The sequence below is a fragment of the Numenius arquata genome, chromosome 22 (genome assembly GCF_964106895.1).
Source record: "Numenius arquata chromosome 22, bNumArq3.hap1.1, whole genome shotgun sequence".
NCBI lineage: Eukaryota > Metazoa > Chordata > Aves > Charadriiformes > Scolopacidae > Numenius > Numenius arquata.
The window spans coordinates 5290202-5309914 of record NC_133597.1 but is presented as its reverse complement, the minus strand read 5'-3'; the positions used below and the strand labels follow the sequence as shown (position 1 = coordinate 5309914).

At 60.1% G+C, this 19713-nt stretch overlaps 1 protein-coding gene across 2 annotated transcripts in view; it reads right to left on the bottom strand.

Moving 5' to 3' along the window:
* Nucleotides 1-3387: 3387 nt before the first annotated feature.
* The window catches only part of LOC141474583 (opioid-binding protein/cell adhesion molecule homolog), a 312645-nt gene continuing 296319 nt past the window's right edge, over nt 3388-19713 (bottom strand). For both annotated transcript variants that reach the window (XM_074162541.1, XM_074162540.1), the window contains 5 exons: nt 15823-15948; nt 15524-15658; nt 15326-15446; nt 14804-14955; nt 3388-3488 (listed from right to left, as the gene is read on the bottom strand). In XM_074162541.1, the coding sequence (XP_074018642.1) occupies nt 3388-3488; nt 14804-14955; nt 15326-15446; nt 15524-15658; nt 15823-15948 (635 nt within the window). The remainder of the gene's footprint in view (nt 3489-14803; nt 14956-15325; nt 15447-15523; nt 15659-15822; nt 15949-19713) is intronic.

Below are 19713 nucleotides of genomic sequence, written 5' to 3'. Positions count from 1 at the left end.
TGATAGGGTCCGCAGAGGTGTTTCTTTCTTGCGCGGGGGGGCGTAGGTCTAGTTGTCGTAGCGAGCGTTGTTAGGAGGGGATGGAGAAGATGCCGGGGACGTCTCAATCACTTGAAAGGAGGCTCCCGATCCCGTCGCTCCTGCCAAACACAGGTGAGCGGTGAGAGCAAAGCGGTCCTTACCCCGCAGGGGCTCCGTCAGCAGGTACGTGATCATCGGCGGCTGGGGGGGGGAACGGAGGCGGGAGGGACCCGGGACCCTTCGGAGGAGACGCGACGCCGGTTCCCGGGGTGGGGGGGGACACAGGGGACGGTGCGAGCAACGGGTCGAACTGGTCTGGGGAGCTCAAAGCGTTGCCATCACGGGGGTTAATCAAAAGAGGCTCCAATTTAAGGGATGGAGCACCCCCCCCCCCATCCCCGCCCCGGGGGCACGCAGGGTCTGCGAAGCAAAGCCCCGAAGGTACAAAGTTCGTCAAACTTTATTGATACACTGCACAATCACAACCATCTCTTATTCTTGCCGAATTAGAAAAGGTTACAACTACAATGTAACATGCACAAATCTCAGGTAGTATAGCCACCCTTGGAATACAATGATCGACGGAAACTCAAGACCGGCCATCGGCAGGAGAGACACACACACACCCCCCACCCCCGGGAGCCGTGTTCCCCCCACCCTGGCCACCCACCCCACCCCCTGGGCCACCAAACGTGGCCACGATGGGGGTCCGTCTCCCGGCCGGGCCGGCCTCAGACAGCCAACACGTTCCTCACAATGGCACGTTACATGGCACGAGAAAGTCGGACGCCGTCCCGGCGGCGGAGGACAGGGGAGCCCACCTGACCCGGGGAGGAGAAGGACGGGGAGGGGGCATCCCGGTGCCGGTCTCGGGGCGCACCTCAGCCTCTGGTAGTCACCTCCGCTCTCTGCGATGCCACGCAGCGTCCGGGGCCGGTTCAGCGTTTCTGCTGCGGGGATAGAGAAATCCGGGGCCGTCCTGGGAAAGGGGACAGGGAGGATTTGGGGAGGCAGTGGGGGACGGTGCAAATGGCCAGAGGCGTCGCGGCGAGGCATCTTCAGCGTCCTTTTGGAGCGGGCACACGGGGAAGGACACACGTGGTGCCGTCCCGGCTGAAGATGGTGGCATCCCCACTCTGCGAAGGTGCCCATGGCCACGGGGTCGGACCAGGATCGCCGCCGGCGCCAGCTTTCCGGGATGCCAGCGGAGAAAAGGAGCAGCACCACAGGGACCACGGGACGTGTTCAGCGCCAGGGCTAGCCCATCAGGTAAGCCAGCATGTCGGGCTGGCACCGGAGAGACACCCCCAACACCCCCCCCCCCCGGCTCAGGCCACGTGGGTTTTGGCCAGTCAGTTGCGGTACATGTTGAACATCCAGGGAGTCCATGGAGATTTCCTTGCTGTTGTTGTCTTTTTTGGGGCGATAGCCTCGCCCCACGCACCGATCAGCGCGGGTCCCGGGCGACCCACCGAGAGCGGGGACAAGGAGGGGACACGGTGGAATAGAGGACGAGGCGGCGGCAGCATGTTGCCGCCTTGGGGTTGGGATTCGTTTTATATCTATCATCTTGTGCGAGGAGGATCACGGGCCCAGGTTCATCGCAGCCAGGGAAAGCAGGACAGCGGGGGCCAGGAGGTTTGGGCAGCGGTGGAGTTTGCAGGGGAAAAAAAAAAAAACAAAACCAAAAAACAGCGTGTGCGCGGCCATGGATCTTAAACCGTTTTGATTCTGGAGGGGGAAGGAAGGGGCAGGGCACGGGGACGCGCCAGGTCAGGGTAGGGGGACGCTTGGTGTGCTTGCTCAGCGCGTGGCTGTGGAGTTGTGTCCTTGTTGCAAGTAGAGGGTCTGGCCTCACAGGTGACTTTTCAGGAGCAGGACGGGAGGGTCCATCCCCGGACCGAGACCCCCGAAGGGGCTACGGGGCAGCGGGAGGGCTCGGGGCCACTGCCACTTACCCGGCGAGGGAGGCTGGGAAGAGGGCTGGGGAGGGGTGGTCTTCCAGCGTGGCTTGAGGAAGGAGAGGGATGAGTCTTGGGCGCATCCATTGTGGTGTTGAAGGTTTTGGCAGGGAGGATGGACCAGCAGCGAGGTCGGGGACAGGAGCCACCCTCAGCCCCGCTGCGCTGACGGAGCCCGAGCCTCCTCCGCAGGGTCCGAGGCATCGGAGTCTCCTCGAGCAGGGGCAGACGGCGGGTGGGAGAAAAGGCAAAGCGTGGACGTCGCGGCTCAGGGTCGGCTCTTGCACTTCTGCCGTCCCCGGGGAAGCTGAGATGAGTGGCTCAATGAGACAGGGAGGCCACGCTGAGAGAGGGAGCGGGGAGGTACGCGGCGGCCGAGGAAGAGCCCTGGAGGCGGGAAGCGCGCCATCCCATTCCCTCCGGACACGTGCGGATGGGAGGGAGCGTAGGAGCGGTAGGAAAGGGGGCTTGTGATTTGACTTGGTGCTTTGCTATGTGGTGTAGTGTCTCTGCCCGGTGCCGGTTGTGCTGTGCTTTTGATGTGCTGGTGGGAAAGCACTTGAGAAAGAAGCCAGGAGGAACCTCCCGGAGGGGCGCAGGGAGCGCATCAGGGCCGGAGCCACGGAGCAGGTCCTGGCATTCAGGGGGGCAGCAGCAGAGTGAGGACGAGCGACGGCCAGGAGAGCCGTCATCCCCCACAGGGCCGCCAGCGGTCTCCAAGGCTCACGTTCCCGGGAGAGCCTCCTTGCACCCTCAGGAAGGCGAAGGGGTTTTGGGGAGGTGGGGTAGGATGGTAGCTGGGAGACGGGGAGGCAGGAGGCGCGCGGCCCTTGAAGGATGAGTTGTGTCGGGCAATCAATCCCCTCGGAAAGGGCCAGCGAGCATTGCAGCGGGGCCACCCCGCGGGGACGGGCCGACACGGGGGGGGGGGTGTTGCTTCGGGATGAGCTTTGGCGGCAAGAACTGACATTCAGGACCGAGAGGGCTGAAGGCTGAGCCGGGGGGAATTCAGCCCGGTGGCCTTTTTTTGGGCATAGGCGGCTTTAGCGAGACGATGAGACGGACATCCCCGGTGTCGGCTCCGCTCCCAGTGCACAGCAGACGAGGCGGCCGGGACGGGCGGCCGCGGGGAGCCCCGTCTGCACCTGTCGGCGTCCCCAGGGGCGACGGCGGCGGGGTGACAGTCCGGCGGCACATGGCGGGGTCTGTACAGCGTAACCGGCGGCGAGAACGATGCTGGCACGCAGGAGAGGGGGGGGCCATCCTGGGACGCCGAGCGCCGCCGCCCGTCCTCCGGCGCAGGGCCCGTCCGATGGAGAGAAGTCCCCGGGCGGCGCGGCGGGACGAGCCCGCGGCGGGGGGGAGAGAGGGGCGGCGGGGCCTCCCGGGACCCTCCGCTCCCTTATCAAAAGTGGAGGAGGAGGCCAGCCAGAAGGGCGGCCCAGAGGCAGAGGCCGGCGGCCGCCCGGGAGGCTGCGTTGCCACCGTCGTGCACCGCTCCAGGCCCTGCAGAGGGGAGAGAAGAGGAAAAGAGAGGACAGCGTTAAGTGCGGCTCTGGGAAAGGAATCCCCCCAACCCCTTCCCCATCGCGCTCCCCACGTCGGACATCGCCGGGGAGAGACGTTGGGGAGTCCCCTTCCCCTTCCAGGGGAGCGGTGGGTTCAGGCATCATTTGGAGAGCGTTGCCATTGCGGTGCGGTAGGGAGGAGGTTGTTTATTGGTGACACGCTTCTTGTTGGAGGAAGAGGAGGAGGAGGATGTCCAGCCTCGCCAGGCTCAGATCCCAGGCGGATCCAGCCGGGCAGGTCATGCCAGGGCTGTACTCAGGCCCCAACGGGAAGAAGCAGTCGTGCCGCATCGCTGCCAGGATGGAACGGTACCCGAGATGGCAGCAGCGGAGCAGGGCGAAGAGAGGGGACATCATTTACACTGGAGCAGAGTGTCATCAAGCAGGGAGGCAGGTGGCGGCAGGGAAGGCGACAAGGGCAGGCAAGGAAGTGGATGCCAGGACTCCCCGGGAGCGCAGAGGCAGGGGGTTGGGAGCCGAGCATCTTTTTTTTAGTTGATATGGCCCTTCTGATGTTAAGGAGTTGAAGGGCGGGTAGCGACAGCCAAGGAGGACCAGGAAGACGGGCAAGCGTGTTGGGCAATGGCAAGTGTGCCAGGATTGTGCCTACGGGGAGGGACACATTGCCCTGCGCCTCGAGGTTTTTCGGGCCCGGACAGTGGGAGTCAGTTGCCAATGCGGTGACCTTCCATGCCTTTTTTTTGCAGGTCGGCCCATGGGATGAGAAGGTCCAGCCCCGGAGGAGAGTCTTGCCAAGGGCCACCACCGGCCCAGCGAGGGGTGAGAAGGTGCCACCACCGTGTCCATAAGTGAAGGGTCAGGGGGAGCAGGGAGGACAAGCTGAGCACGAAGAGCAGGGCATGGGCGGCCAGGAGATTGGATGTGCCAGGGAGAGGTAATGGGGACATGTGGAAGGGTTCTCAGGATTTGGGACGCCGGGAGGACGACGTGCAGCTGGTGTGGACACAGGAGGCTGACGTGTGCTTATTTGTGTCTGACAGGCATTTAGGTCACCCAGAGGAGCGTCAGGGAAGCGGAGCGGCGAGGGAGGCAGCGAGGATGCCCGGAACACAGGAGACTGCCATCGCAGTGAGAAGGCCATATGTTTTTCGCCAGCATTTCTAGGGCAGTGGAGAGACGCAACGGAGAGATGCGTCGGAGATATTCTACTGAGCTACAGAGAAATATCAATGAGCAACAGAGACACGGCACCGGGAGAGGGGGTGTGCATGGAGGTGGCGGGTCACGGTGCGGGGACACAGGTGCACAAACACAACTCAAGGATTGGAAAGATCCCAACAGCCACCAGAGAGCTGCCATGGACGGTTGGGACCCGAGACCCGGGTGACGGGGAGTGGCGGGACGGACGTGCAGGAAGAACGGCTCTCCAATGCAGGACATGGCATCGGGGGACACATGGAGTCTCAGGTGGGTGTCGCGGCGTGGAGCAGGCGGTTTAAGGCCGGCGGGTCAGGAAAGGCGTCGGTGGAGGAGGAGGGGGGGGCGTGCGACTGTCAGTGTACGTGTCTGGAGCGGAGCTTTGTCGCGTCTGTCAGGACAAAGGCTGTTGTTTTGGAAAGACATAAGCCACGGGTAAATGCGGCACTGGGCAGGGTCAGAGGAGAACGGCCGGTTCAGGGTCAGCACACACGAGTGTGTGCTCTACGCCCTCTACGCATCCTCTACGCCCACGAAGGGGCAGGAGGAGATAATGAAGGAAGAAGGGATAGAGACACACGTTGAGGAAGGTCGGTGGACGGATGCCTAGAGAGAGGCACCAAGAGCGTGGATTTGTGGCCAGGTGTATCAGTAAACGGGTCCACGTGGAAAGGTACAGCAAGTTGTAGAGTGAGGTGGCGAGGACCACTGGGTAGGAGGGATGGGGAAGTGCTGCGAGTGAGAGCTAGGAAAAAAAAAAAGGGGTCGTTTAAAGTTACCGGGGTTGGTGGTGGCTCTGCCCAGGCTCCCTCAGCAGCACCTCCCACCAGCTGCCAGCCCCAGCACAAGCAGAGGGCATGTCCCGGTTTCAAAAAGCCCCAAAAAGAGTTTCTCGTCGGCTTTTTTTTGCTGCAGATCCCTCCCCAGCGCAGTCTTACCTGCCCTGAAGCTGGTCTCTGTGGCAATAGTTTAGTTTGGGCATGTTTAGTTTGGAGAAGAGGAGGCTGAGGGGGGACCTCATTGCCCTCTACAGCTACCTGAAAGGAGGGTGTAGAGAGGTGGGTGTTGGCCTCTTCTCCCAAGGGAATCATGACAGGACCAGAGGAAATGGTCTGAAGTTGGGGCAGGGGAGGTTTAGATTAGATATTAGGAAGAATTACTTTACTGAGAGAGTGGTCAGGCACTGGAACAGTCTGCCCAGGGAGGTGGTGGAGTCGCCATCCCTGGAGGCATTTAAAAAGCGTGTAGACATGGCACTTGAGGGCATGCTCTAGTGCCCGAGATTGTTGGTTTGTGTCTGGTTGTGGCTGTTTGTTTTGGTTTGGTTTTGGTGTTTGGTGTTCTGGGATTTTTTTGGTGTTTTTTTTTGTTTCGGTTTTTTTTTTTGTGTGTGTGTGGTTTTTTGTTTGTTTGTTTTTCGTTGGTTGGACTCGATGAGCTCAAAGGTCCCATCCAACCAAAAATATTCTGTGATTCTGTGAAAGGAGATGTCATTGGGGGGGGTTTCCTGCCGATTGCACGGTTGTGACGTACATTCGGATGAGTTATTCTGTAATAACACCTGTAGCACGTCGAGAGCAATTTCCCGACGCATCCAGGGAGGGAGGGAACCAGGAAAGTCATCCCGCCAGACGTGTCGTTCGCTAACAGAGAAGGAATCATGAGGGACATGAGGGTCGGAAGCCTTCTGGGGAACAGCGATCACGAAAGGATAGAGTATTTGATTCTTGGAGAAAGAAGGCGGCGCGTCAGCAGGAGAGCCACCTTGGACTCGCAGAGGGCAGACATTGGTATACGGAGCATCCTGGCAGAGTTCCTCAGGAGGGCAAAGTAGGCATGGAAGACGGGAGTTCTTCCGAAAAGTAGCACGAGAGGCCCATGAGCAGGTGGTCTCCATGCATAGAAAAGAGAGCCACAGGGGTAAACAGAGCGGTCCAGGTGAGCGGAGAGTTCCAGTCACAACTCAACAGGGAAAAAAGGGGAGTCGATGGCCTTCGGAAGAAAGGGCAGACCACTCAGGAAGAGTAGATAGAAGTTGTGAGGCTAATGAGGAAGAGAAGTAGAACGGCCAAACCCCAAGGAGATCTTAATGTCACTGGTTTGGTTAAGGACAATGAGAAACGTTTAGGACTAGAAGGAGGACTCAGGAGACTCTCCATCATTTATTGAAAGGGCAGGCGGGGGGAAACATATGGACCGTGCACCAGGACAGGTTGGGGGCTGATCCAGGGGAGAGCAGCTCTGAGGAAAAAGACCCGGGAGTCCTGGTGGACAACTATGGACCAGCCCATGAGCCAGCAACGTGCCCTTGCAGCCAAGAAGGCCAATGGCATCCTGGGGCGGATCAGGAAGAGTGTGACCAGCAGGTCAAGGGATGCCTTTCTGTTTGTCAGCATCCTGGCCTACATCTGTCTACTGGTCTATTTTCTGTTCATCTGCTTCCCAGCATCTGTCCATCACCGAGTTTATAGAGCTAGTCATGCCAGTCCCCTGGGGCGTACATCTCGGTTGCTCACCACACATGGGAATTATCGGTGCGCGTCCCTCTCTCCCCGGGTTCAGCATCCCAGTTTCGGTCTTGGTTTTCCATCGTTCATCATGTCCGGCCGCAGCACCCAAGGTGAAAGTCCTCCTTCAGCCTCAGCGTGGCAGTCATGTCGTCCAGCCACCCCACCGTCTCTCACGGGTCTCTCTCCATCTCGGTGTTGTGGCACCGTGGCACCATGGTTGCTCATTAGGGTTTATCGCCGGCTCAGCCATTCTGGTCCCGGTCTTCCGCATAGGAGCAGGTGCATCGTTCTGGCAGCAGCATCTGGAGTCTCTGTGGTTTTCGGTGTGTCTGTCTCAGCCCTTCCCTACCCCCCGCACCAGGCGCACGGGCTTTTCCGCCCACTCTTAATCTACGCCTCCGCAACCTCAGGGCATCTCGGCTTTTTCCCACCATCACCCTCGGCCTCCGTCCTTCAGGGCCTCCCTCCATCGCTTTCCATCTCTGCTTCAGCTTTCCCACACGTCCCAGCATCTCAGCAACTTTGGGTGACCGCTAGTTACGTATTTGCGTGGCGGTTTTCTCTGCGGTCGCCGTCTGCTCCCAGCGTCCCGTAGTCCGAGTTTGTCCTCGAGTCCCTCTCTGCCGTCTTGCCGTCAGTGTGTGTCATCTCGGCCCTCATCCGTACGTGCAACGGTGTCTGTTCAGTTGTAAGGGAATCACAGCGTCCCAGAATCTCTGTTCCGCGCGAGAGCAGTTTGAGTTGGAAGGGAGCATAAAGATTATCACGTAGCACCCCCTCTCACACCGAGCAGGGACAACTCCTACCAGACCAGGTCACCCCAAGCACCGTCCATCCAGGCCACAAAGCCCTCCAGGGACGGGGAAGTCGCAGCTTCTCCACGCAATGCGGGCCAGGGTCTGTCCACCGTCACATCCAAGAATTACCTCCTGACATGTAATCCAAGTCTCCCCTCTGTCAGTGTAAAACCGTTCCCTCCCCGATCTAGAGTCCCTCCACATCCGTAGGCCCCCTCAGGCAGCGCAGCATCGGTCGGGGTTGTTCGATGCATTCCCCCTACTATCGGGTTTATTCCATCAGGGTGGGTCTCAGGCTTTTTCTGCTCAGCATCCGTCAGTCCCTCCCAGAGACCCAAGTTCTCTGTCTGAGGAAGGTAGCATTGCGACGGTCACCGTTCGGGTCTGTTTTGCACCATATTTGAGGTGGTCCCGTCCTGGTGTCGTGCTGTAGCTATGAGTTATCGTAACCTGCGTTTCCTGCGGAAGTGTCTGTGTTTTGCACGCAAAGGGGTTTCCCTCCGCTGGAGGGCCTCTTGAGGCATCCCTGAGGCGATGTCCGTGCCCTATAGGGAGAGCCCGCATGTCCCTTCCGTAGAGTTTTGTCATCCTCCGGGCGTCTTAGGTCAAGTCCACATTCGCCGCTTCATAGGCTTCCCCGTTTCAGAGGCATCGCATGCTTTCGTCTCCGCCGGTACGTTTGTCTTGGGGCATCCATCCATCTCGCACAGCACCTCAGGAACGCCAGCCTCGGTTGGGAAAGAGTTGTGGGTCTGGGTCTGGGCTTGCCCTTCTGTTGGGATAAGGCAATCTGCCTTTGCGCAGCGGGCCATTGCTCTCCGGCAGTGTCTGTTTGGGAGGCTGTCGGTCAGTCCGTTGGTGGGCATCCGTCCACGCATCAGTCTCGGCGGGATCGGTTGGCCCACAGGCATTCAGCAGGGTCTCTTTGCGCCGCGATACCCGATGGCCTTTAGGGTAACTTTGGGCTCAGGCGAGCCATGTTCTGTCAGGGTGGTCTTTGGGCGCGTGACCTTAGGGAGTCGCGGAGGCAGGTCCGAGTCCTTGGGTCTGTGGAGCTGCCGTAGTGCTGGTTTTTGGCTCCATTCGGTGTTAGTCTTTGTATGACAGGGGGTCCTCGCCTCCTCGTCGGGTCAGGGCCAAGCGTCGTACTGGCATGAGTTTCCTTCCAGGACATGGTTCTCGGTGGCCACGAGCGTCTTGTTTGCGGGTCTGCCTCTGCATAGGTTGCGATTTCCCGATGTGGGTGAAGATGGGCTTCGATCAGGCACCCTTAGACATCTCTTGTCCTCCGAAGGCTTCGTTGGTTGTCTAGCATTGGCCGATCTGGAAGCGTACCCTTCCTAGGTAGCGGTGATGGGCAGCACATGCCATAGTTCCTTTGTCGTTAAGTCTCTTTTGTGTTCTGGGCGTCTTCCCCCACGCACCAGGTCTGCGGTCTCATCGCGCCCATCCACGAAGTTTCCGGGCTCAGTGTCCAGCTCGGGGGCACCGGCACATGTACAGCACCCCGGCCGGCTCAGGGTCACCGCAGCTGCCTCCCGCACCGCAGGTCCGCTCGTATCGTCGCGGCCGCTGGTCCGAGTTCGGCACGTCACTGCGGGCCACATGTCATTTACCGTGTTGCGTTAGGGTCATGTGCGAGGTCTGGTTACACATGCCTCTAGTTACGTAGCAGGGTGCTTCCCTCAAACCCTCACCAAGCCCCTTTTAGTGTTCGCTGCTCTTTCCAGCGGCGCAGGAGATCACTTCCTTTCCATCCTCCTTGTACATCTTACCGTACGTTTGCCTGCGCTTGTCTCCTGCAGACCCTCTCAGTCTAGGTTCTCAGCGTTGTACTCTGTTTTTTAAGGCAGCTTTAGTTACGGTTTGCATCGGTCCGGGTAGGCGCATCGCTGGTCAGGTGTGGGACTATTTAGGTCTTTTGGCATGGGTGCTTAGCAGCCACAGTGTACATATCCACAATTCCCCGTCCAGCCCTTCGGAAGCGCTCGGGCACACATCTCTCTGTCACCGGGTGAGTGTTTCGGCAAGGTTGCGTCTGGCTAGTTATGTAGAGCTCACCATCGTCCGGTCAATCGGGGCTCAGCGCATCGTCATTTGCAGACGTGTCGCCCTCGGGACACCTTTTGCACTGTCCATCTCTTGTCCGAGGCCGGGTCGGAGTCAGACTACAGAGGAGCGTCTGTAGCGCAGCGTAGAAAGTTTGCAGCAATAGCTGGCTTTCAGCTGAGTATTGTCTCACAGGTTTTCCAGGTGTCTCTGTTTGTCTGTTAGTGAGGATCGGGGAGCAACAGAGCCCCTCAGCCGGCGGGCACGCAAGCAGGGCATCTACCTTTGGAGCAGGGTGCGTGTTGCTAGGAGGCAGAGGTGCTAAGTATGGATTTTTTTGTGTGTATTGCAGACGGCGTTTCCCACAGGCCACTCGCATTCCGGGATCCACCGGCACTGGTTGGACCGGACGCAGCCAACAAGTCCACTCTACTCGCCGAGCCTTGCAGTTCAACCTCACGTCGTGGAGTTTCGGGGCGCCCGTCTTGGAGCCTGCCGGTATTCCCTAATTTGGCCATCCATGTCTCCAACGTTGCCCACTGTGTTCTTTCCTGACTTTAAGACTTACCAACCCTACTGATGTTTCAGGCAGAGGCCGCCCCAACCCCAATAGACAGCTCCTCGGAACAAATCTATGCCCCCTGCCGTGTCCAACCACCAGAACCCTTCCAGACACGCCGATACGACGATGCCGTGGCCGCCTGTCCCACCGGCCCTCTTGAGAAAGGCGCCGCTCCCCTCCCCTGCCTCCTGTGGCCGCCAAAGCTGTCCTCCCTTGCCAAATTGCTATGCCGCCTCTGTCCCCTGGGCGACTGGCCACCCTGTACAACTCGCCTAGGTGGGACCCTCCCTTCTTGCGTGCGTGCTCTTCCCCGACGCCCTCCAGCATCTCCTCTGGGAGACCCCCTCGCACATGGCACGGCCTCAACAATGTCTACTCTCCCCACATGTGCCTTTCTCATCCGTAGCCAGACCACCTTCTGACACCTCCCTGTGCTACACAAACCTTCTGTGGAGTGCCCGCAGGGCACCCGGCCTCACGCCCACCATCTCCTCCTGTGCTCCGGGATGCCACCCTCCGGTCCCACTGTCACCCTGGTGCTGTCCGGTGTGCCCGGGGGGACAGTTCTATGAATGCTTGAGAGACACCAAGGAACAGGGAACCCCTTCCCCTGCTCCCTGACTGATCTCCCACCTCCCGTGGGGATACCGCGACATCCCCCTTCTCAGCCCAACTTGCCCTGCCTCCAATTATTAAACCAAACCCCACCACCACACTACAACCCACAACTACAACACTACAACATAGAGAGACCAAGAGGCTCCTTGTCCCAGAATGACAAGCTCTTTCCGAAGCTTCCTCCTCTTCCCCATGCTGCGTCGCCCCGATTTCCTGGGCCCCTCCCCTAAATGACCGGGATGCCCTTCGCCACCTCCCATTCCCTGCTTATGCGCCTGCCCCGTACCCCTTGTGGAATGCACCCAGCATTCCGGCTTCAGGCTCGAATCCATTGAGGGTTGACGTATTCCTACACCTGCCAGCAAAGTGCGTTCTGGAAACGGATGCCCCTCATGACTGGCTGATGGCTGCACATGCACCAGGAATAAACCCTGAGAGCACCGACTGTACCTTGCCTCCCCCTAATTTTCTCTCTCTCTGAGGGTCTACTGGCCATGGTCGATGCGCACCTCGCCCTCTCCGATCCTCTTGTCCTCTTAGGCCCTGCACCCTTTCCCTCTGACCCTGCAGACGGCCCCTCCGGACCCCGCACTTGAGGCCGTATCCTTTTTTGCACAGGTGGACAGATTGTCCCGCTCCAGCGCCATCACAATGCCATTATTGGCATCCAGCTGACCCTCAACAGCCCTCGAGGACCCCAAAAGACTGTTGATGGAGGCTGCTGCCTCCTCCCTCCCCGACTCGCGTACTCTGCCCTCGCTGGATATCCGGGCTACCCGCTCCGCTGGCACCCATCCTCCCGCCACCCCTGCGTGGTCCAACTGTCCCCATTGCCTTGATCGAAACGGCCAACCGCCCCAATAAGTCCTAAACATGACTATAACCTCCCCAGTACTGCAGACCTCACCATGTGCTGAGACGCCCTACCCTACCTGTGAACGCTCTGTTCCTCCCTTCTGCACCCTTTCCCGTCTCTAACCCAAACTGTTCACCCTCCCCGTACTCTCCCCTGTCCCCCCCACAAGGACACGAGACGCGAGACAGGAGCTAGAGCCCAGATGGTGACAGAGACCTTCACCCCCCCGAGGCTCTGCATGACACAAGGACATGGCTACACGCCCCAAAACCCGTACCCGTCCCCAGCGTGCTCGCCACGGACAAGCCATCACCAGATGGGAGGCTCCTCTCTGACCCTTCCCCTCCCACGCGTACAGCCCTCACACTCCCCACGATGCCCTGCGCCCTTCCTCACCGTCTCCCATGCCGCCCTCCGCTGATCCATGATGATGCCTCATGCCCCTCCACACGCGCTCAGGGGACCCGAATGACCTGGCAGACCAGATTGGCACATGCCAATCCCTGCTCCCATTCCCGCCCGTGCCGCCGGCCCCATTGCCACCCCCCCCCCCCCCAACCCTTGCCGCTGGGTGATGACCCGACCCCACTGCCACTGCTTTCGCGCCATCCCACCGCATCCCGTCCCTTCCCTTCCCGACTGGACTGGACCCGTGTCTCCTTCCCAGCCATCTCCAGGACACTGTGCCAGATGCATGCCTATCCTCCTCCTTCGCCCTGAGAAACAACGCTGGCCGCCCACACATGCTGTCCAAGCCAACAAAAAAAACCCCATCCTAGGACACGCGATGGCACGTTTCTTCCACTGGTCCGCCGTCCCCTCCCTGCCTGCCTAGCCCCTCTCCTCAGTGCCTATACTGAGCCCCAAACCATACCGGTGCCATGAGACCCTAGACTCCCTCTCCGAGCCTAGAAAACCCACCCATGATACGGTGATACGCTTCTGGTGCTCGGCACACCGCTGAACCCCTGTGAAACACCGGACGTCAGGATGCCCCTTGTCTCTGCGTGCTCTGTGGTGTCTGAGACAGCCCACAGGGCTATGGCTTTGCCAAAGAATATGAGGATGTCTCGCCTACGCTCTGCACTCTGGCGACATGCTGGGTGCCTGCCCCTGCACTAGTGTGATGGTGACCACCCCCCGAGTGCCCAGACGACTTTCATCTACTGTTACCCTGCCCGATCAATAACCTCCCCTGGTTGGCTCCTGGTGGCCACCTCTCCCTCATCGTGGCTTCAGGGCCCCCAGAAATGACGTGATGGCCGAGGGCGACTGGGAGCAATGTGCCCTCATCGTGACCTCATGTGACCGTTACTCATTCACCTCACCCCATCCATAGTGGATGTCCCAAGAGGGCCTGAGAGTTCTCAGAGCTCTCCAGTGTGGCAGCGGCCACGGGACCCGAATCTCCCCTCCGGTAGGGACCCCTCTCAAGGCTACCTCTTGATTCCCCCGTGCGGTGCCCTGATGGATCCTCCATACCTGCCTACTGCCATGCTAACCGTCAAAATGTTAACCACCTCCCACAGAGAGTTGTTGCACATATATACTCCTGTAGACATCAATCGCTGACCTAGCCTGACCCAATGACCGCATGTGGCCGTGTCCGAACTCCAGACAGACACGGAGTTTGGAAACTGAGGGCCTCCTCTCTGCACCTCCTGATGCGACGGGGTGGTGTCCCTGACTGCTCTGTCCGACCCCGACCTCTAGGTGCTACCCGATCGATTCGACCTTGCCTGCAAATCCTGTCAAAACCCTGCTGTGTTTAGTATACGACCTTTTTTTTGCCAGCTTTCATTCCAATTACTGTATCGATGCTGCACCCTATGACCTAGGTCCGTCTCCCCATCCCCAGTGCCTATGCTACTCTCTTGGGTGGCCAGGGGACAACCTTCGAATCCCTCTCGTGCCAGAAGCCCGACCCTGCCTCGGTGCCGACCTCGGTCCCTGCTGTCCCCCCTTCTGCTGCTGAGGTTCACGCTGACCCTCTGCTCCTGCTCCAGGCCTCCTCACCCCGGAACCCTGCCGGGGGACGGGCCTGTGACTGCCACCTTGCCTGGCCACCTTGCCGAGGGAACGTGCCACACGCACGTGCCTCACCTACACGTCACCTTCCTCGCCGACAACAGTCCGCTCCGCCACCCCTATGATGCCTTCCTGCCCGTGCCGCCTGACAGCCACCGGCGCCACACACAAAACCTACCTCTACTGCCCTCCACGTTGACAACACACGGCCTGCCGCAACTGCCGGTACGATACCCGGCACGACCCTGCGCCCGGAGCGCGTGCTCACCTGGCCGGGCCACCTCCTCGGGCCCTGGACTCCAGCGACGCGCGAGGCCCTGCCGGGAGCCTCTTCTTCCTTGGAGGAGCCTCGCCTTCCTTGGAGGTGACCAGTTGCCCTCTGGCCCCCAAACACCCGTGAACGCCATGCCCGCCACCAAGCTTTGTGTGCCCGCTCCGGGCAATCCGTTTCTCTACATCGCACGCATCCTCTACGATGGACATCGCCGCTCCCGTCTCCTGCCCTTCTGCTCCTCACAAAGCCCACCGCGTTTATTGCGGGCATCTCCGCTCTGCCCCTCCGTCGGTCTCCCCTCTGGCCTGCCTCGCCGGCTCCTCCTCTTCCTCCTCCTCCTCCTTTCACGCCCTCCTCTGTCGTGCACAACCTTGCTGCAAAATAAAAAAAGGCGCACCTACCGTACAGGATGATGCTGGCGTTGGTGTTGCCCAGCTTGTTCGTGGCCACGCACGTGTAGTTGCCGTAGTCCTTCTCCGAGACGTTGAAGAAGGTCAGCGTCGACAGGCGGCCCTTGCTCTCGATCCGCACCCCCTCCAGCCCGTTCGCTAACCTGTCGGAAAACGGGGGGCTCTCGCGACATAGCTTGGGAACTCCCTGGTCCTCCCGTCCCTTCCCTGCCTTCTTTCCCGTGTCGCCTCACAAGCCACCCTTCGCCCCACTGAGGTGCTCGAAGGAGCCCTCGCCTCTCTGTCCCGCCGCCCGCAGCCCATGTCCCCGGGAAAAGCCCTGCACCACCCCTTGAACCCTCCCAGCCTTCGGGCGAGCCCCCAACACCATCGGCATGACATTGCCGTGATCCCCACGGTCCTCCTGATGGGACCCTTGGCTAAGGGTCCCCCTCTCCCCCATCCCCCTCTCCCTCCTCTCCTCGTCCCCCTCCCGCCCCTGGCCGCCCCCGTCTCCCCGCCGCCGCTCCTCGCCTGGTGTCCTCCTTGAACCACTGGAACTCCGCCACGGGGACGGCCGAGGCCTCGCACTGCAGGATGCCCTTCTGGCCCACCGAGGCGCCCGTGTTCTTGGCGTTGGAGATGTACGGCGGGTCTGCGGAGAGGCCGGGTCGTGTCGCCTGCGGCCCCGCGCCCCCTCCCCGCCCCCCTGCCCCCGGCCCCTGCGCTCACAGTTGACGGTGACTTTGACTTTCCGCACGTCCGGGACGGCCACGTCGTTGACGGCGCTGCACTCGTACTCCCCGGACTGCTCCCGCGTGATGCCCGTGATCTCCAGGTACTCGTCCTCGCTCACGAAGCCCTGCCCTGGGAGATGGCCCCACGTGCATAGCACCGTCAGCCTGCACCCAGGAGCCGTGGAAGGCTGCCCATAAACCATGGACCCCCTTCCTGCCTCCCTGGGCGCCTCTACGGGGACCTCCCTCCGTCCCCTGCATGCCGGCCATCTCGTCCCCCGAGCGCACGCTCACCTTTCCCGGAGAGATGCCGCCACGTGACGGTGGGCTCCGGTCGGCCAAAGGCCAGGCACATGAGGGTTACGCTGCTGCCCTCATTGACGGTGATGTCAGAGGAAATGTTCACGATCTGGGGGGGAACTGCCAAAGACAAAAAACAGACAAGCCACCATCAACACACCTGCGGGCACTAACCCGCCGGCGTGCCTCCGGAATGCCCCGAATGCCAGATGTGCCCCAACAATGTTCATCGGCGTCCTCCCCATCACCCTGTTCTATCACCAACCCCCTTCCTCCCACCTGGCATCTCCCACCGGAGCCTGGTGTGGCCCCGGGGTCCGATCGCCTGTCCCCTGTGCCGGACGGGGGGGGTGCGGACGTGCTGACCCCCCTGCCCTGTGGGCCAAGTCCCCATAACCTGCTCTCGCTACACACCCCAACAAGGCTCATCTTTTAGCATATTTATTAAAGCCGTTCCAATTACTGAGCGTCTGCTCTGTTCAATACCAGCCACGCTGATTTATATGACTCTATCCCCACATACTCCATCTAATAAATAACTTGGCAATCTCCGCTCCCATAAATATACCCGGCCCTGGCAAAAAGCGATTAAAGCCTGCGCGCTGACGCCGTGTCCCGGCACCCTGAGCCACAGGGCTCGTAGACATGGCCCAAAAAAGGCCCTGTAGCCCCGACAGCAAATGCATCCTGCAAAACTGGCCATCCTTGACATCCAATCAGCCCTACAATGCCAGAAATGATGACCTGTGCCGCCTCGCCGAAGACTCCGCAGGCAGCGAGCCCCGGCATGCCTGGTGTTGCCCTCCCGACCCTCGTGCTGGGAGCTCTTCCCCATGGCTAGAATGCCAGGAGACTCCTCTAAAAATTGCTGGGGCCCACACCGATGCCGCCTGCGATGGAACCCGATGGCCTCATGCCCCTGGAGACCATCCCTGCGCTGCTGGGGCTGCCACGTCACTCTAGGAACTGGCCAAACTGGGTAAGAAAACAGGCACCCCCGGCAGGGTGCCCGAGGGGACCGTCCCCTCAGCCCTGTGCTCAAAACTGCCTAAAACCACCAGGCTCTGCTCCTCAATGATGTACAACCAAAAACCCACCCAGAGCGATCCCTGCCCTCTCCGGCAGACTCCCAGGTGTGGGGAGACGACAGGCTTTCCCGCGCTGGCTCTCCCCACCATCTCCTTCCTTGGGATGCAAGAGGCAGCACGACTGGAGACCCGGAGAACGCATGGCACTACGGGTATCACGAGGCGGTACATTTCCCAGCAACCTGACAGATTAATTTGAGGTACAGTCTCCTACAGCAGAGGGACATTGTCTGAGTCCTTCAGGGGAAAAGGGCGAGACAAAAATGAAGTGGCCGCTGGCAAATGACAAAAATCGTAGTTAATCGTCAGAATGGAGCTGACCCGCCCCGATGAGCTCTGCCGCGTGACAGCCCACTACCGCCCTGCCTCCTTCCAAGGTATGACCTTCTCCCCCGATGACTGGCACCCTTGTGCCTCTCCCGTCCCCTCCCCACACCTCAAACATGTACCAGGAACATCAAAAAATAACGACATCCAAACATGCCTTCCTGCAACAACAAGATGCTGCCTGCTCATGACCCTGCGAGCTATCCTGCCAAGAGATTGATTTTTGCTCCGAGATGACACCGACACTATTTAACGGAGGTTGAAACCCTAGAAAGGCAACCCCTGCGCCGGACTGCAGCCTACCACCACGCGATGCGCAGAAGGTGTGGAGCTGGGCGACACCGATGGCGCACCGTGTGGGGCACCGTCGACATCACCGCCATCCTGAGACGCCTGCCGACGCTCTCCCTTCGTGCCCCTGCCGGCGCTTCCCCAGAATGACCCCCTGCTTGACACATCACACTACCTGAGGGGTTAAACAACCACGGATTGCAGACAACAAAGGAACCTTGCACAGACATTATTGGCTTCCCACAGCCACGCTGCTGGCCACTGAGCGCGCTGCCAGGGGAAAGCGGGCACCACCGGACCTCTCAAACTGGCTCCCACGCTGCGGACAGCAACGCAAAACTCACCCTACAATAAATATAAAGCACTGTATGTCCACAAAAATCAACAGGAATCCACCACCAAAAATATCTCATCTGCGCCACCTTCCTGTCCCGCATCTTCCTTGCAGCCCTCCTCCACGCTGACCTTGAACAGAGGCACCCAGACGGATTGCAGACGGACAGACGGACCAGATGGCAGCACACCATCCTAAGGATACCTACACGGCTTCCGGCCCTGACTCCATACGGCGTGTCCCCCAAAACGATTGCTATCCCACTGGCATCAGGCGAGGTGCCCCTAGGACAGGGCCACCCTCTCCTGACCCGACAAAGGGGGGATGTGTGCAGGGGGTAGGTCACAGCACACCCGGTGTCCTCCTCCTGGCCCTCTCCCGGCTCGTGGTTGGCATCCCTTTCCCAACCTCAAGTCCAAAACCTTACCTACGAAGGACCTTACAAAAACTGCTGCTCTGGACACGTTGGGATCCTGTCCCCCTCCCAGCCATGCAAATACTTTCCCTCCTGCCCAAAAATTACCACTACCAGGACGGCCCCAGTGCTCCCAGTCCTCGCCCAGCAAGCCACGCCACACGTGTTGGCCCAACGGCCCTTCCCTGAGCCAAGGATGCTGATGTAGTGGCACATGCCACAGAAGAATGTGACGTCCCGAACCCCCTGGCCACATTCCAGAAGCCGCTAGGGCCGGAGAAGTGCCCCCATGCTGCCGTGCTGGCTGCCCTGCTCCGACCAGAACTGTCTCCTAAAGCTGGTGGGACATTTGGCAGAGGCATGCCCATGGAAAGCTCAGGACCCCATCATATGGCTCGATACCACACCGTGACAGCAATCGTTTCCTACAACATTACTAGGACTTGGAGAAGGACATCTCAGAACCTTGATTACATTTCTATAGATCCCACCAGCCAGACTGATGAGGACGGTGTCTCAAGGGCGTGATGACTTCCCTTTGGTGTGGGATGGGCGGATGGGAGCTGGGTCCGTGCTGGTACCTGGCTGGCACTGGATGGGACCCAAGTGCTGTCAGGCGGGACAAATGCAAGGCCAAATACAACCGACTGGATAAAACCAACCTGCAGCCATTCCCTCTACGTACCAGGAGGTGGGTACAGCCACGGCACGCGCACGCTGCCTGACGGGCACATCCTAACTTGAGAGCCTGTCGTCTCTCAAGTTAGGGACAGCTGAGGATCCTTGCTGGCAGCTGTTCCGTACAGAGCTCTCCGTCTCCCCAAAGGGCTGGGGTCCCGTTGTGCTACCCTGCCTCACTGCATGCCTCCATCAAAATAGACCATGTTGACCCGTCAACACCATCATCCCTGCATCGCCTCTGATTCATTACGATTTCCTCCTCCTGCGCTACAGCCCCGACACCCTGAATATCCAGCCTCTCCTCATCCACACATAGATCAGACACCCAAATACAGCCTGGGCGTACATCACATTGAGAGCAGCCCTGGGGAGAAGGACTTGGGGGTGTTGGTGGATCACAAGCTAACCCTGACACGGAAATTTCTACATGCAGTCCAAAAAGCCCCCTGCATCCTGGGCTGCCTCCATGGCAGCGTGGCCAGCGGGGCCAGGGGGGGAGTTCTCCACTCTGGGGAGACCCCCCTGCAGTGCTGCCTCTAGCTCTGGGGCCACCAACAGCACAAGGGCATGGACCTGTTGGACTTGGGGCCGGAGGGGGCCACGGAGATGCTGGGAGGGCTGGAGCCCCTCTGCTGGGAGGACAGGCTGAGAGAGTTGGGGGGGTTCAGCCTGGAGAAGAGAAGGCTCCGGGGAGACCTTCGAGACCCTTCCAGTCCCTCAAGGGGCTCCAGGAGAGATGGGGGGATCAG